The sequence below is a fragment of the Pagrus pagrus genome, assembly GCF_965226575.1.
Source record: "Pagrus pagrus genome assembly, chromosome: 5".
In the NCBI taxonomy this organism is placed as follows: domain Eukaryota; kingdom Metazoa; phylum Chordata; class Actinopteri; order Spariformes; family Sparidae; genus Pagrus; species Pagrus pagrus.
In genome coordinates, this window is record NC_140189.1 from 29,568,667 (window position 1) to 29,586,386 (window position 17,720).

Here is a 17,720-nt window from a genome sequence, read left to right on the forward strand (position 1 = left end):
CTTTCCTGTTTCTCCCCTCCTTTCATTTTCTGCAAATTCATACAACGCCTTTTGTTTCTAGACATAAACCTGGATGCGCATTAGGGAGCGCATGTATGGGATGTTTGATGAGCAACAGAGGCTGTTGGCAGGCGAGCCACTATAGCAGCAATATCGGCCGCCTCAGAGGCATGCAGCGGTATGGCTGGAGGAGCAGCAGGGTAGCGTAATTGTGCATTGTTCATCCACAGAACAGAGGCAGAGCATGTAATGAGCTGTAGCATTTTCACCAAGCCAGCCTAATGGGCTATGACCGAGTATAGGCCTCTCAGAGCCCTCGCGTTCCCTCTGCCCTGTGTGGCCAGTGTCTTGGGCCTCTTCTTTTCTTTCCTCCCATTCTCCCCCTTTTTCTCTGCCCCGATCAGCGTCAACCATTTCTTCACCCCTGTTATCCCCCTCCTTTATCTCCGCTCCCCCTGCCCATTGTCCCCCTGTCTGAGGAGATGGTGGGACCCCTAATGTGTTCAATGTGTGGCTCCTTTTCTCATTCATGATGTCTGTAAAGCTCTAGGCAGTCAGTCTGATTCAGGCTGACATAAATCAGACCAGCTCATTGATGGAGCGCCGTATGCAGTGTGATTACATTAAAAAGCCCGAACACGGCGTACAAATAAAAGTTCAGGTGGAGAATTTGCTGATGTTAGGTGAAGGGGATTTGTTGTTAGAAGTCGGCTCATTTTTCTATCAAAGGCTGTTTTGCATTTTGATTATCTAGTTTTCCTGAAAGCAATTCAGGTGGGCCCCGTTTCAGTCAGGTTTGTTTTCCTGGGATTAGGGCTTTTTCAGAAAAGGGCCTGTTATTTACGCCCCTATCTGGTTCCTAGGGAGGCGGGACACCATTTCTTTGCTCGAGTGATACCGGGTCAAGTTGGAAAGACAAGAATGTGTGTCAGGGAAAAGATTAGATATCTGCTCTGGGCTGAGCTCAGAGGATGAAAACACTGCTAATGATAATAGTTATGATTGCCTTGCAAGGGAATTGATAACGACCTCGCCCGCCTCTTTGTGCTCTCTTATGGCATCAGAAAACAATATTCGGGGGCTCCGTCGGTGTCTGGCTGTGGAGCACAATGGGACGTCAGTTTTGACTTTCTCCTCACGTCCACCATTTGACATACCACAGCATAGGCGGCCAAGTTAATGAATGAAAAGCACTTGGCCTCTGTCAGAGCTCTGAGTTCAGTACTTTCCCCAGTAACCTCCTTAGTTCAAGATTACTCTCCTGTACCTGCTCTCTCTGTTTGAGAGCTGTTCCAGGTTCAGTCTTATGGGGAGTGAGAAGGGAAGGCCAAATATCTTTACCTGTTAAACGGAAGACCGCTTCAATCTTTGTCCTTCAACAACAGAGGTTTTCTTAGCACCGCAGGAAGGCCACCATGGAGCGCAGTTTGAGTGCCCTTATCTAACTCAAGGATTGTTTAATCGACGCAGGTTGAAAGGACCTTTTAATGCTACAACATAGAATACAATATGCTGTATGCATGTACACACAGAAAGACAATGAACACACTGTTTAGTTAAAATACTTATTTCAAATCTTTTCTGTGAAACATGAACTGGAATTTAATCTGAATGATCAAAACTAAAATCATGAAATATGACATTTGGGAAATTAAAGACGCAATATGTAAGAATTTACCACCTGTTAAATTCAAAACAAATAGGGGCAGCATATCGCTAGAGTAACTGCTATCTGTTGCTAACTAGCTGCCGTTAGCTAGTGAGCTCTTTTAGCCATGCAGCTAGCAGGCTGGTTTGGGAGTTCGTGTTGGTGGAGTCGGGATGTTTTAAGCCTAGCTTAGAAGAGTTAGCTTTACAAAATGATCGAACAGTCCCATAAAAGAAACAGTTGACAGCTTGTTCTCGACTTCTGAAGGAATATTTAGATCGTTTTGTCAATGCTTGCTGTGGGTTACATGAGGAGATTGATACTTGTCCATACAATATCAGAATCTATCGTCCGGGAATCAATGACTTTTCATTGAGCTTCTCCATTTTCTGTATGGATTGTCACAAACAACATTCAGTGTGTTAATTAGTGAACTTAAAGGTTCAATATATTAGAATTGACCGTCTGTTGAATTAAATGACTCCAAACAAAGAGGGGTCAGCTTTTCACCAGAGTAACAGCTAACTGCCGCTAACTGTACCTTTAGCTTTTAGCCGTGCATCTAGTGGTCTGGACTGGGAGCTTGGAGCACCAGAGGAGTGTTATTGATTACACCGCTAGCACAGGAGCTTTGGGATGAGAGGGGACTGGGCTAGCTGGTTAGCATGCTAACTTCAGTAGATATCCCTGCAACACAATGTACCAACATCATAACATCAAAACTGTTATTTCTTCACATTCTGGTAAAAAGAATGAGTTAATTTCTAAAAGGATTCAACTAAAATTCTTACATATTGCACCTTTAAACTGTGCTGGTATGCAGATTTATTTTGGCTTTGGACAGAGCCAAGCTAGCTGTTTCCTCCTTGTTATGCTAAGCTAAGATTACTATTCTAACTTAATGCAAAGATAGCAGAGTTGCATCTATATTCTCTTCTAAATCTGAATAAGCATATTTCCCCATAAACTGTTGGTGCGAAAATGTATATTTCCCTAGAATAAACTGTATTTTCCAATATCCAGTCTTAGCTTTGTTTTTCTCTCAGTAAGCATCATCAGGCCAAAATGCTTTCCATCCTAAATGCTAATGTGTGGCTGCCCCCTTTTTGTTTGTGTGCGATAGGACAGCGGACAAAATACCAAGGGTGGTAGGGGAGTACAGACATGGGAGTAGTGTTCTGACTTTTCATTTGTTCGCTACCCAGTAATGATTATTTTAGCCTCTAAGCCCCAGATTTGGCCTTGTTTTGCTGTGGGAAGCAGCATCAGTGGGGACAGAGCAGCCTTGCCCTGGCTGAGGAGCTTGTCTGTGGCTAAGCTGGTTGGCAGCGAGAGTCAGGTACACAGCACGGAAGACATTTTGAGTGTGTTCACATGAGGTCAGACGGGATGTGGAAAGGGAGAGAAAGGCAGAATATTCGGTGGCGGTCGCGTTTCGCTGCTGCATCACCTAAGTTTGTTCGCCTGGTGGCCGAACGAGAGCGTTTTCTAATTATACACCTCCACTGTTTCCTTGTTAGTCGCGCTGGTAACAAGCCAGTCGCCAGCTTGCATGAGCAACTGCAGAAAGCTGACTTTTGGTTTAATTTGGAGGACTAGCTATAATCCAGACTAAATCCCTTAAAGCTGAAGCCCCCTCCCTCTCCCCACCACTGTTGGATTACGGGAGTGTCTTTAAAAGGATAAGGACCTGCTTATCACTGCTTCCCTCAACACTTGTTTGGGACTTTAGATGTGGGGGAGGACAGCGCGTCGTCACCCAATGTGGCCAGTGTAGATATGAGTCAAAGAGATTAGGCATCTGATGACTGAGATCAATGATAATCACAATTTACAGTTTTTAAACCCGCGCAGCCACAGAGGCATATGGATCAAAGCATGCCTCCGCTCCCACCGTAGTGATTATCATCCGGAAGTTTACAGGGTCAAACCGAGTAAAGCAGCTAAATCAGAAGTCCAGCGGTGGTTTATGGGCGCAGTACTGGTCGCCTTTAATCATTTCCACATAACCGTTCATCAACTGTTTGACACAACGGCACCTCCAGCCTGTTTTTTTTGTGCTGTGTTGGAGTCGGACAATTGGAATATCAGAAATCATCCGTTAGAAATAAACTGATGACAGAAACTTGCAAGATGGCTTAATTTAATATTATTTCCATGTTCATAAAATAAAGATAGTAATAAAGATAACTCATCTTCAGTCAGTGCCAGTGGTGCTGAGGACACAGAGTGGACGCTGTGACAGATTCTATTCATTTTCTATGGAGAGCAGGAAATCCAAATGCCGCGGCGAGCATTACTCTAATAATCACTGTAGCACCTGACCATTAAAGCAACAAGATATTGTTTCAATCCCCTTTTATTTGATCAAAGGAACGGTTTGAGATTTTTGTGTTGTGTTGTTGTCACTGCGAGTTTCCAAACGCGGAGTCTCCCGGCCAAGGCAGCGCTGCACATAACTCTCATTAAAACCTCAGCTTGTTGTTTGTGGACTTCGGGTTTTGCACAGATTAAAGGATAAGTTCGCCCAAACATGAAAATTCAGTCATTATCTACTCGCCCCATGCTGGTGGAAAGTCGGGTGAAGTTTCTCGAGCGTCGCAGCAAGATGCAGGTTCTCCTAAACAAGTGAAATAGATGGAGAATTCTTCTAAAATGTAAAAAAAAAAATCAAAAATAAAATGCACCCATCCTGTCTGGCACAAACCAAGTCTCCGGATGCCTCGAGATCCCAAACTGATTTGTGTTTATGAGAATGCTGTGACGCTCCAGAAATGTTTTGTGGACTACAGGAACTTCACATGACTTCCATCGGCACAGGGGTGCGTCGATGATGACTGAATTCTCGTTTTTGGGTGAACTTATCCTTTAAAACAAGCAACCTACAGCATGTTTATTAATAGCTTCTGCTGGTGGCTTTTTGCCTAGCTGTTCCCCCTTGATGCTAAGCAGAGCTAACTGTCTGCTGGCCAAGGTATAAGTGGCATCAATCTTTCTTATCCATTTCCCAGAATGTCCAACTATATCTACAATGCTGCACTGAAACCAATGCAAACTATGAGCTGCCTAGAGGGCGGGAAAACCCACTCAGAAACCTAGAACACGAACAATCAATTTGTTGATCAATATGAAGTACTTCGTTTCTAATAAATGAGCTAAATGTGTCAAAACGCTGAAGCAGCTGCTACATGGCTCGGATGATGATCGGCAGTAGCTGCAGAAAAGGGTTTGTGCTACCAGGTCAGGGCTGTTTGTATCAGTCACCGCTAATGACGTGTTGTTGGGAGCTGGGAGGGGTGGGTGGGTGTCAGTATTGCAACGGGGAATATGGACCAATCTAGCACACACAGGCATATGTGTTGTTTGAGATGCTATATTTGAGGGTGAGGCTGTTACTTATCTCATCAGGGTGTGATAGAAGCGAGGTGAGGGAGCAGAGCGAATCCCTGGCGGGGCCGGGCTGCGAACCTTGAGCTCTCATCTTAGGAGCAATCTGGGAGTTGCACAGCCACACGGGGGAGCGTGGAAATAGAAGCGCCGCGGTGTGAGTACTTGTTTACCTCGGTGTCAACATTTTTGACTCTGCTCATTAACCTGTGCACTTGGGTGAAGCGTCACATCACTCGCTCTCTCTCTTCTCTGTCGCTCACGCACACGCACGATTAATAACGATAACTAAGGGGCAAAGCATAAACACATTAAACTCCGGCTAATGAACAGATGCAACAGCAGGGGCAGCTATCACACCTCAAAGGCAGCAAATCGATTGCAGCTGATACCAGTTCACAGATACACCCTGTAGCACTTTCCTCAAATCTAATCACGGATCCATTTAAACTGCGTTAGCTGGCAGTCTACCTGCCATTAAAATGGGTTTTCAATTTCTATTATTTTTGAGAGCATTGCTTAAAAAACGAAGCGAGTGCAGAGTGAAAGTAGCAGCCGTACTTCTTCCATCTCTGAAAGACGGGGAAAAAAAAAAGCCAGAGGAGTCTCCTCCTCCATCCCGGCTCTCTCCTCCCTCTTGTCGCTCCCCCCCCCCCCCCTCTCCCTTTCTATTACCCATGCAGCCGGCATCCTCTCTAAATTGTTTTGCATGACCTTTGCTACAGTAGCTCTAATTATTACCATCACACAGGCCCTGTAAGGCACACAGCTAATTATACTGGATTTATCTGAAGGGACATTGGTGCCATTCTTCATAGACATGTCTTGGCTACCATCAGCACGGGTGATCTAAACCCAGAATAAGGTTAATTTGGGTAATACAGTAATAGTAATTAGAGTCACAATAATTACAAGCACAGTTGTAATAACAATGAAGACCGGGTTTTGGGGTAATAGGGACCCAAATGAACTCGCTACACGTATGCAATACCTTATGTAATTGAGAGGAACAGCATTGCCAAAAAAAAAAAAAAAAAAAAAAAGAGAGTGAGGGTGAGGGGTGCTGTGCAATATGCATAATGACGTTATTACTGAGCCAGATTGTTGCCGTTTCCTCCCCAGTGCTCTGAATCGATGTTTGACAGTGGTAGCTGAAAGATATATTTTCAAAGGCATTGTAGGATTATCCGTTAGTGTAGGTACCAGGACCTCTAGTCATTGCATCTCATAAAGAGTTGTTACTAGAGGAAGCGATATTTTTCAAAGCTCCAACATGAATGAAGAGGGGCAGTTGGAGCCGTCTTTTGGCTGGCGGGCAACTCATGTAATGAGCCTAAGAGGGTTCCAATTATTCCACTTGCGATCAAAAAGGAGAAGGAGATTACTTCTCTTGCCTCTTTTTTCTTTGACATTTTACACAGTAACATCTTTTGATAGGGGCTGAGGGAGAGAGGGAGAAAAAAAAAAAAAAAAAAAAAAAAACGATTGCTAGTGAGCGCCTGATAGTCTGTGCAGGCTCCAGCAGCACAGTCCTCTCTGTCTAGCGGAGACAAAGCAATGCTTTTTTTTTTTTGCAGCTCCCACATTCTTTTCTTTATGTTTTTGGATGTTTTTGTAATAAAAGTGCTTATCCCAGTGCACGGCACATTAGCTCTCTCTCAGACTGTGTCACCTGCACAAGACAGAAAGGACGCTTTGGTATGACCGCAGGCTTTTGGCTACAGCAGGCTTCATGGCTGATCGCTGCCATATTTTTCTCACAAAGCTATAGTAGATTGCGAGGAGGCATGTTCGGCACTCGCTCACTCACTGCAGTTGTTTCCCCTCCTCTGCTGCTTGAAAGTGTAAGTCATGTTCCACAGGATACAGTTGGGAGTTGAATTATTCGATTGTGCGGAGAATTTTTTTTTTCCCTTCTCCTTTTCATTTATTAAATTCCCAGATTACACGTAAAAGCACATTAGATGCCCGGCGGTAACTAAAAGGATTTCTCTGCTATAGGATATCAAACTGTATCAGCCTCGGAGAAATAAACGGCGGGGAAAAAACAAAACAAAAGACAAATAATATTATGTACCACTGCACTGAGACAAAGAGGACTCCAATCTGCATCAGCAGAGATAAACATCCACCCCTAAGATATGTTCTTGGTAGATAACAGCTTAGTGTAACGCACACGCAAACACACACTCGCGCACACACAAGCGCGCAGAGCCGAGCTTTGATAAGCACAGAAAATTACTACATGTTGTTTATGGTGGCAGAACAAAAGGATTCAAGGTATTCACTTCAAGAAATCAAGCTGTGGAAAGGTGGATGCTGGGTTCTAAGATGCATTTCAATGGGATAGATTTGACTTCATAATATAGACATAATTAGGGGGAAACAAGATATCTGCTCGAGTCGAGTGTGCTTATGTGTGTGTGTGTGTGTGTGTGTGACTGAGGTCTGGGAATACAGTGCCTTGCCTTCCCCTGTGGATCCACTGCAGGGGTAGGAGGCAGAGATCCACCGTCTGTTGCTGTTTTCCATGACCCCGCGTATCCCCCCGCAGTGAAAAACGATGTTTGCCCCCAAAGACGGCGCTAATACAAATTAAATTAAATGAAGTCAGAGCGGCTAATCCCTGTGTGTTTCAGCTGGCGAAACAAACCCCCCCCCCCCTCACGAATGAGTGGGTCAAGCCCGCTGCATCTGGCCCCCTCTCCGCTCGCCCTGCTCTCAAGCTGCTAGGCTCCCAGTCCCTGACGGAGGCGACAGCAGGCCCCCCGCTCACACTTTTTCTATCCCACTGCGACCGCATGTGTGCGTGTTTGTGTAGGAACTTGTGTGTTTTACTGTAAATTTGTGTGGTGTTCTCCCCTTTCCCGACTCCGCGCAGTGTTTGTTCCCTTTTTGCTTGCTCGTGTCTGCATGTGTGCATTTCCTCAAGATAGATTTCTTGTTGTTTGCGACCGGCTTACACATTTCGCACGTTTCTCGATCTGGAATTTTTTTTAGCAAATTTACAGTCGAATGTAAAACGCAGAGGACTCGCATGTTTCGCATCTCCCGCTAAACGGCGCCGTAATGGGAGCCAAACGGTAGCATCGGACCACGTAATGTCGGTTGTTGTTTTGTTCCGCCTGTGCCCTGATGGCAGCCTGTCACTGTCCTGTTAACAAGCTGGATTTACAGATGCGTTGGTGATGTGCGAGCAGCTAATACTCTGCTGTCAATCCCGGTGCTGACAGCTGCCTCGAAAGACCGTCCTAAATATTACCAGCAGATGTGCTTCACATTGAAGCACCGGCAAACAGGATCAAAAAGCTAACTAGGCTTCACTGATAGGAGTAGCTTTGTTGTGACGCAACCTAAAAGATCTCGTATGCCCATCTGTTTAATAAAAAGCTCCTTTCTATGATACGTACTTTGGCATCGAGCCCGATTGTCTACCCCTGATCTGAGCACCGGCTCTTATTTGCGAGACAAAGTGCGTCGACTGAGATTCAGCAGCTGGTGCACACTGATATTATGTTTTGGGAGGTTGTGGGTTAGGAGGGCGGCGGGCTTTTTTTTGATGAGCTGGAGTCTGGAGCACATGTTTGTGTGTGTGTGTGCGTTGCGGATCCGAGCACCTGCACACATGCCCTTTGAAAAGCTCCATCACCCCTCCATCCAGCCAACGCGCAGTGTAAACATGGTTTGTTTGAGCGAGTGGCCTGAGGTAGTTGGATTAATGAGCGCTGATGAAGTTCCACTTGTATCCTGGGCGCTGGCTCCCTATTTGCTGGAGTGGCTGTGATGTGGTAGTGTGTCTGGAGGCGGTGACTCATTCCCTTTACCCAGTGTCAGATTAAGGCATGTCAATAAACAGACCCACTCAATCCATCTCCGAGTGACTGCATCCGCTCACAGAGCCTCCCAGTCTGTAATGAGCTGCTGCAAATCTCCATCCAACTAAAATGTCTGGAAAGATGCCTTGTCACAGTGAGCGAGAGAAAAAGAGAGAGGGAGGCATAGAGAGAGAGAGAGACAGAAAGAGAGACTACAGCAAACACCGATGCGACTGGCAGCCATCGTTAAAGCCCGCTAAGAGAAAATGTACCGCGCTCCACCATGTTGTCGAGCGCGAGGCGATCGGCTCTCCTCTCGCAGATTCAGAGATTTCCTGGCGTCCTCGTGTGTATTGGAGTTAATCAAAAATTAATTCTAAGTTTACTGATTTTCAAAAGTGACTCGAAGTTGCGCTGTTTACTCAGTCACTGCTCTCATGTAAGCATTTAAAGGGGAACGTGTTTACATAATCTGCAGTGTTTCTGAATGTTTATTTTAAGGCCCGGCCCAGGGGAGGTGGGGGAGACCTCTGGGAATTCCTTGTGCTCTCATTTAGCTTGCCCCCCCCCCCCTTCCCTCTCAACACTGGCTAATATAGGGCACAACTGAGGAGAGGAAAATGCTATCTAGTAATATCTAGTGCTGCTCAGAACACATGTTTGTAGTGCCGATTCCCAGACGGAGCAGAAACCACAAAGTGTACCTGGATTAGACGCTCACCCTTCCGACGTTTCCGGAGTAAAGAAAAAAAAAAGTCACCACCTACCTCTCTCATGTGGCGCCATGCGCACATTAACGGATTTTTGGATGAGAGGAGTGTGAAAACTTTTCAGTCTGACATCCAAATTAAAGAAAATCCCTCAAGACTTGCCTAAAGGGGAAGTTCCTGCTATTTGAGTTTGATTAGGCTCCATGGGCTTTAAGAAAAGTAAGCCGATTTCTTTAAGGAAACGGCGCAGATAGTCGAGTCTTTTTCCTCCCTCCCCCCCTTTTTACTATGTAAAAACCATGAATCGTAATCTCATAGAGATACTCTTGCTTTTTTTTTCCTCTCTTGACTTGAAGATAGAATAAGTCTGAAAGCGCGTGAAGACATGAGCAGCTGAACAGGTGTTAAACGAAACTCTATCCGGCCTTATGCGCCCGGTGACACCGTAGACGCCCATTCATTCTAATTGGATGCCATAGCTCCATCTGAAAGGCTTTAAAAGCGCCAGCCGTGTCTCTCAAGACAAAGACAAAACAGAAAACGCCGGCCCCCGGAACCCACACAGCCACCAACAGTTCGAGACACGTTGGTCCTGAGCAGTGATTCCTGGGTAAGACAACAGCTCTGACTTAAGCCTCTTTAGCGTCAGCCGACTCCGCTGGAATGCAGACGTCTGCAGAGGGGGCCTATTATTTAAAATCTTTTCATCATGCTGAAAGGGAGGGAAATAGCTTTGACGTTGAGAAGCTCATGAATAATGAATGTTGTTTCTATCAATGTATGTATAATTAATCACATCTCTACTAACTGGACTCTGTGGCTCTGTGGAGCCTGTAGGCCTGAGTGACATGGAGACTGGTCTGAACTATTGTCTCTGTTTCAGAAAAGAAGACAGCCGCACGATCTGCAGTTTCCTATGTGGGGGCGATACACAGGTGGAGCCTTGGCCCTTTTCTTTTTTTTCTTTTCCTCCCTTTATGAGAGCGGGGGGGCGATTGTTTTGGTCCGAACGAGCAAATATTTGTTCAATTTCACACGGACAGGCAAGAAAAATGAGGGCAGGAAGTAGTGTTGTGTTTACGTATCTGTTTCATTGTGTTCCCGAGGAGCCGTTATTTAGTTTGCTCAAACAATGCTCGACACTTAACGCATGTGGTCAAGGACACGAGTGACCTCAGAATAGCATTTAATTCACGTGCTCTTTTTTTTTTTTTTTTTGGTCCGATCACAAAAGACCGCAGAAATGTACGAGCTGCAGCGGCGGAGCCAGGAAGCTTTTAAAACCCTTTTCTCCGCAGAATCACTCACTTTCATAACATGATTGATTCCCAAATGGGCTGCTGGGTTTTGGGGTGAATTGATGGGTGATGAAGTGAAATGATGCAGAGAATGTGGCAGGTTATTTGTCACACGTGTACCCTTCTGTCACAATTGATTGTGTATAATTTGAGTTTGCAGGGGAGCCAGTTGATATTAAATGGTAACAACTCTCTGTATTCATCACAGCAGCCCCCCTTTAGCAGGCAGAAATAGAAAATGTAATCTCATCCACAACCATGGCTGTGCCTCAGGCACTCTTTCACCCTTTTTACCGCTGATCCTCCCTGAGGGGCCCTGCCCTCTATAAAGGAAGAGAGAAATCTATAATCTAGCAGATGGTAGAGGATCTATGGGAAATTCTATAATCGGGAAGATGGTGGTGATGATGGTTGGGGGGTAGAGGGCAGAGGTGGTGGTGGAGGGTTACAGCAGCACGGCAGGCCAAAGAGCATCTCTCCCTCCTCGGATGTTGAACGTAATATAAACCCGGTCGGTGCAGGTGCCTCGGTGGTCTGGTGTCTTCGTCATGGGTGTCACGCAGACTGAGTGTGAGCTGCTTAGAGGTGCTGCACCCAGAGGCGTAGTGGTCGTGCGCCAGCTCAGCCCTGCAAGTCAGGGATTGTTGGGAGCTGTGCGTTTTGCGGGGAAGCGGGGAAGAGAGAGTCTGTGTGTGCAAGAATGTGAATGTGCAAGAGGCTCAAAGTGAAGCATTTCCTTTCATAGTCGCAGTGTATAGGATGAGAAAGTCACTCCTCTGCATCCTCCCTGCAAAATTACATGAGGGGAATACATGCATCTGTAAACAGGCGCTGTGAGACACTGACCATCCTTCATCCGGTGAAGTTTTCACTCCAATTTCCTCCTCTTTTTTTTTTTTTTACCCATCACCACTCTTTTAACTTTACCACAACCAAACCTAGCTGGATAATGAATCCTTTTTATTTTCTAATTGCAGCCGACTCGCCCTGTAAACCCCCTGGATCTCCCTCTCTCCTCATCTCTTCCTTTAGCAGTGGGATATCAATAACAAGGCACATAATGTGTAACATTTCCTTCCGGGACCGTGGGGAGTCCGTGAATGAGCTGCAGCAACAATAAATGAATACTGAGGCGCAACCTCAGACTGCTCAAACATGGAACCGAGCAGCAAAATTCGATCTGACAGTTTTAATTGATTCCGTCTGGCCTGTTGTTCTTTATGTTTAAACTGTGCTTTTCAGTGTGGCAGTAAGAGCATTTTGTGTCCACAAGCAGCGTGTCTGGATGTTGTCTGTCAGCTAAATTGACGATGTTAAAGAGTCGCATCGCATGACAGACATAAAACAGTCACTTCTGTAATCAATTTCTCTTCTTTTTAGATGTTTTCTTCTTTTTTTAGATACGGCCTTGTACGTCCAGCCCCACCCTGCTCATCTGCCTTCTGTTTTTTTAAAGCAGGTTTAAGTTACGCTTCATAGATACATTTTATCAGACAGATATCAGCCTGGCAAAGATTTCTTATCACAACCGCAGCATTCTGCATTCACGACACTCCTTTTTTTAAAATGTGTAAATGGATAAAAAAAAGGAAACAATGTCTGTAATTTAAAAAACAAATTTGCTGATGGAGTTATCTCAGAATAACATGTTGTTAGTGCATGTTGCTGCTTCCCTGTTTAAATGTTACACTGTGCTGTATCAGCCTCGATAATGCATACAGTAAGGCAGCTGTGTGACATTTTTTTCTCTCTTTTTCTCCCCTATCTCTGTGACATCTGCTGAACTTGTCGGGTGTTTACTGGTGTAACAACTGGTGTCTTCACTCCCCCACCCCTCCTGTCCTCTCTGGTGCTCCCCATGCCCCCACACAATGAATACACTTGCATCCCGACTACAGAACCAATTGTCACGCTGGGAGGAAGGCAAATCAAATCTTACGGCAGCAACTAGGCGAGGAGATTGCTTTTCCTCTCAGTGGCAGAGAAGCGAGCCCGTCGTCCCTGCGCCTCAGGTTTTACTGGAGAGGGTGAAAAGGGGAAAAGCTACTGGGCTGCAGCAGCTGGACCTCGAGTCTCCCGCAGGTCAAGTCTCACCCATTTCCTCCCCATTTTCACCCTCTCTCTCTCGCCACTCTCTTTCCACTTCCCTCCACACTCATCCTGACACTACCTATCAGTCACCCGGCGACATCGGGGACTACATTCCTCCCTCCAGTCCTCCAGATGAAACGGAACAATAATTATGGGGATAGAGTGGCTCTGGCCGCCAAACTGGGGCCGCTCAGATCACAACAACACATTGTCCAACCTGATTAAGGAGCCATTTGTGGCGTCCTCGCTGTAGTTAAGCAGTCCTCATCCTCTTGCCTGAAACTTGACCTCCCAGCAAGATCTATTGACATGTCCTCCAATTTGAGGTCGCTCAGAAATGTGGGGGCAGACATTACATTTCTTTACAGGAAGCCGAGGCTAATGCGTCCAATTCTTCCCCCCAGAATAGGCACTCTTGAGTGACTCATCAGTGGCCAAGGTTATGCCCTCTCATGTTGGTTGTTTGTTTATTTCCACTGACAATTTGATGAATAGAGGAAATGTTGTTATCAACCGCTGAATCCTTTGATTAACGAGCAGCTGCCGTGCTCTGGATGAGCTACAGAGAAAGAGACGGTTGAATACTGTGAAGTGTCCTCCTCGGGTTGTGCCTACTACACGTTTAAGAGAGCTCCATGCAAGAAAAAAAAAAAAAACACTGCGAGAGAATTGTATTAAGGAAAGTACAGTTTCATTTCTGGACTGGAACAGCTTGAGAGCAGGGGCATACTGCCTCGCACAGAACCTGCCATCCAAACCAATTACAGGCTGCAGCCAGAGTGACATTCACAAGAAATTTTCTATCTTGTCTTTTTAAATAAAGTTTTCCCCTTGTTACTCATGCCTTGCAATTTCATTAGTCTCTCGCTGGATGCGCAGCCACTGTAGAAGATGAGGCAGTTTAATTTGTGGTCGCTGGGACCAAAGTGCAGCACAGGTGGAACACAAAACATGTGCGTTTACAATATGTCGGCTATAAACGCCACTGATCTGAACCGCTGTGGATCCTTTTATTTTTCTGTGATTAAACACCGAATACGTATCTAGAATGTGGCGTCATTTTCTAAATTAATTCAATAATATGTGTTAATGTCTAATTAATAATTTAATCTGAGTTGCACTATGTTGCCACTGTCGTTACCTTTGATATTTAATGGAGTCAAGCTGAACGGGAACAAAAGGAGTCAGGGGCAATACAAGAGAACAAACATGGCGCGCTCCAAATTAAGGGCTAATAATAACATGGTAATTAAATTCCTTTTTATGAATTATCTCCTCTATAGTAATGAGTTAAAGTTTAATTAGGGGTAAATGGTAAAAAGGAGTCGGACTGATGCTAACCTTCAGCGGAAAACACGTTGCATCGTAATTTAGCCAACCCCAATCACAGGCCTGCCCTCGCTTTGTTGCTTATCGTTTCTTTTCTTTTTTTTTTTTTCTTCTGCAAAAAAATAATTAGGCGTCCGTGAGGTGAGATGGCAAACAACGGCTTATCTTCTAATGATTGAAGGTAGACCTCTGTGCTTTGGAGAATACTGCAAGATACAAGCTTTTCAAAGTTTACAGCGACTAAAGAGGCAGGAACAGCATCAGCGTGAGTCAGATAATAATGCCGCGCAGCAGTTTTGTTGTCTTTGAAGCCATGAGAAAATGTCTTCAATACCAGGAATCTTAACAAACAAAGACATGTATTTAGTAGCATTAGGCTCTTACATTTTTCATAGACTGCAAACAGGTCACGGGAGCTATTTGCCAGAGGTAAACACCACACATTGGCTGCTGTGATCTGCCAGCATCACTTTTATTTATTCGTGTATATATTTATTTATTTCGGAAGAGATCCAAGAAGACTGGGACTAAAGTTTGACAACTCCTCGGCTCCCCCACCGTCCTCGCTGCTCACACTCCGCCGCGTTGTGGCTTCACTTCCACGCAGAGACGCCGGAAAAAGTTCACAATGTTCAACCCAATTAACATCTGATAGGGAGAGCGTTCGCACAGTCGCACGCTGAGTTTTAATCCAAATCTGTTTGGTCACCGCGTATGACAGCTGTGCGGGGCCGCCGCTGCCTCACCAGCAGGCATGTGTCAAATGCAGAGCTCACTTGATAATCAGCAATTGTGCTCCAGTGCCTGCATTAACCTTTCTTATCATAGGGGTGACTCTCTTTTTTCAACAGTCCTTTGATACGGGTACTGTAGACTTCCCTCGGAAGTCGGCCATTGACTCGTAGCTTTTATCGGGATACGGTATCTGCGCCGTGGAATTTTAAGTGAAGGCTCTGCTTTCTGTCTCGGGAAAACACCTGCATCTTATCAAACCTTGTCGAAAGGGTCGTATCCTGGCTTTTTTCGCAGGACTGGGAAAGTCCTTTGAGAGGCTTTGATACCCTTTGGCCCTCTGACATCTTACCTAGTGCGAGGAGACGCTTGGCAGACGCAGGAGGGGCTACCTGCTCAGTGTACTCTCACTCCTCTGTCCACGCTCTCTTACTTGTCAGACGTTCTCCTTTGCTAAATAAATGTTGAAAAAAAAAAAAAATGAATGTAGGATGCCTTTGAACTGTGTTCTCTAATGTGGGTCAGAGATCTATCGTATGCATATTCTGAAAGCCTTTTCATCTGCAATTGCGGAGTTAAGATTCCCCTGATACACTCTTAATTTCATCTACTTCTCCGGTTATTTATTAAATATTTCTACATTAATATCTTCTCAAGCATGGTCAAAGTGAAGAGTTCAGAGAAGAGGAGGGAAAAAAAAAGGGAAACTTTTCTTCTCCCTCTGTCTGCATGTTAGTCTGTCCGCCCTAATGACTCCATTTTAAAAGACAGTGGGCTGACCGCCAGTGGAGGGAGGAAGGGAGAGGGAGCAAGGGATCGAGAGCGGGGAGGGTGAAGAGGAGAAGAGAGGCTGCGCTCACTGCAGCACTCTCCTCAGCTCTCAACTCCCAGTCAGCCTCTCTGTGTGTGTGCTTTGAAAGAGAATAGGATTCAGCCCTTTGAAAGCCGAGGCTGCTCACCGGGGCCTTTGTGTAAAATAACATTTCTACTGAAAGCCAATTACTGGTAACATTATTTTGGTTGCTTCCATTATTAAAAGTACCTCTCTCTGTTGCCCCCCATCATCCCTCAACCACAACCCCCCCCACCCCGCCATCTCATCCACACCCCCACCCCCTGCATTGCTCTGTTGCAGACGGAGAATTATTCCATCGACTCCAGTTACGTGAACAGCAGAGCCCACCTCATTAAAAGGTATGTCTTGATTAGGAATTGTTACCAGCACCTCGTTACCATTGTTATCTGTAATTGTTTTATCTAATGAGTGCACAGCTACCGTTTGCATGTGTTTCCTGCATGTTTTCCGTTCTGTATAATTGCGACGGGAGGATCAGATTTTGGGGGGGGGATAAACAGAATTGCTCTGTAATGCGTTTAGTAGTCACAAACTCGCACTTTCAGAATATTAGATCACACAGAGCGGCAGAATTGGCAAGTAATGATTTTCACATTTACAGATAACCTTATTAGGTTCATTAGCAACACATGTGGCTCGAATCACATCGGGTTACGGCTCAGAACGACTCAACGATTAAGTGATATTCAAGAGATTTCTCTCGTGTTTTTTATTCTGCTGTTTGTCAAGACAGCAGAATCATGAATAGCCGGTAATTACCCGGCGAGGAAAAGGGAAGGATAACTGTTTTCATTGTGCTTCACCTGAGCAAGGGCATTAGATAAGAGTTTGCAGGAATGCAGGGTTGGGGAGGTTGGGATGGGGGTCATATAATAATTCCCTCCAGCCACTGAGGTTTCTTTAAGCAGCCTCACTTTCAAAAACTACAATCCTCCCTTTCTTTTCTTTTCTTTTTTTTTTTCACCCGCAGCTAGAGCATTCCTTCCTTTCTTTTGTTTGAGGCCTTTTGAAAACCCATTATGGCAATTTTCCCCCCAAAAGATTCCCTGCATTAATGTAAACAAGGAGCATTCAAGTGTGGGCCTCTGCAGCACACTACAAAGAAATCCCCTCAGGAGCCAGTGAGCCCATGGTCTGGGACAGGTGCAATTACAGTGATAACATCAGAGAGCCAGCATTACCTGCAGTCCTCTCTCCCAGGCTGGAGAATGCGAGGCCGGGGCTGGGGAATGCAGCTACCTTGTACTGTCCTTCACTTTCTCTACCCTTTTTCTTTTTGTTTACTCCCATCTATTCTCCTCTCTCCTTTCTCCCCTTATATGAACTCATTCGTACATTTTCTTTTCCCCTCCCGCAAGAGCACATGTTCATATATTCACCCCTATTTAGTGTTGTTTGTAAAAGCAGAATTTGTTCCAGTGGGATGGAAATCAAATGAAGGGAAATCACGCTGTTACTGTGCAGCTGTTGATTGTGCCCCCCTCCCCTCTTTCCCACCACCACACCGCCCCTCTTTATTGACTGTGAGCCCCAAACAAGACAGATGCTCAGTTTGTATGCTTCCAGCGTTTCCTACATCCATCTTCCTTCCAGGAATTCCTGATTACTGCAGTATTTGTTTGATTGTAGTGAGTGAGTGCCTCCTGTTTGTTCAATGCGATGTCCTTGAAGTCGGCGCATCCATCCAAAATGTCCCTGTCTCAAACGCCAGCCCCACATAGCTGCCGTGCTATCTGTGAAGTTGAAAAATGTCCACTTAATCCAAGAAAGGCTCTCAGCAGATTTAAACTTCCTCCTTATTTCATGGTTGCTGCGAGCGTCGAGGCTGGAGCGAGGCGTTGTTTCTTCGCAGCA

At 45.4% G+C, this 17,720-nt stretch overlaps 1 protein-coding gene across 6 annotated transcripts in view; it reads left to right on the top strand.

The window, feature by feature from the left end:
- Nucleotides 1-17,720, top strand: part of pcdh19 (protocadherin 19) — a 56,142-nt gene that overhangs the window by 14,015 nt on the left and 24,407 nt on the right. For 3 of the 6 annotated variants that reach the window (XM_084352899.1, XM_084352903.1, XM_084352901.1), the window contains exon 3: nucleotides 16,146-16,204. In XM_084352899.1, the coding sequence (XP_084209025.1) occupies nucleotides 16,146-16,204 (59 nt within the window). The remainder of the gene's footprint in view (nucleotides 1-16,145; nucleotides 16,205-17,720) is intronic. The other 3 variants (XM_084352898.1, XM_084352902.1, XM_084352900.1) reach the window with 1 other exon arrangement.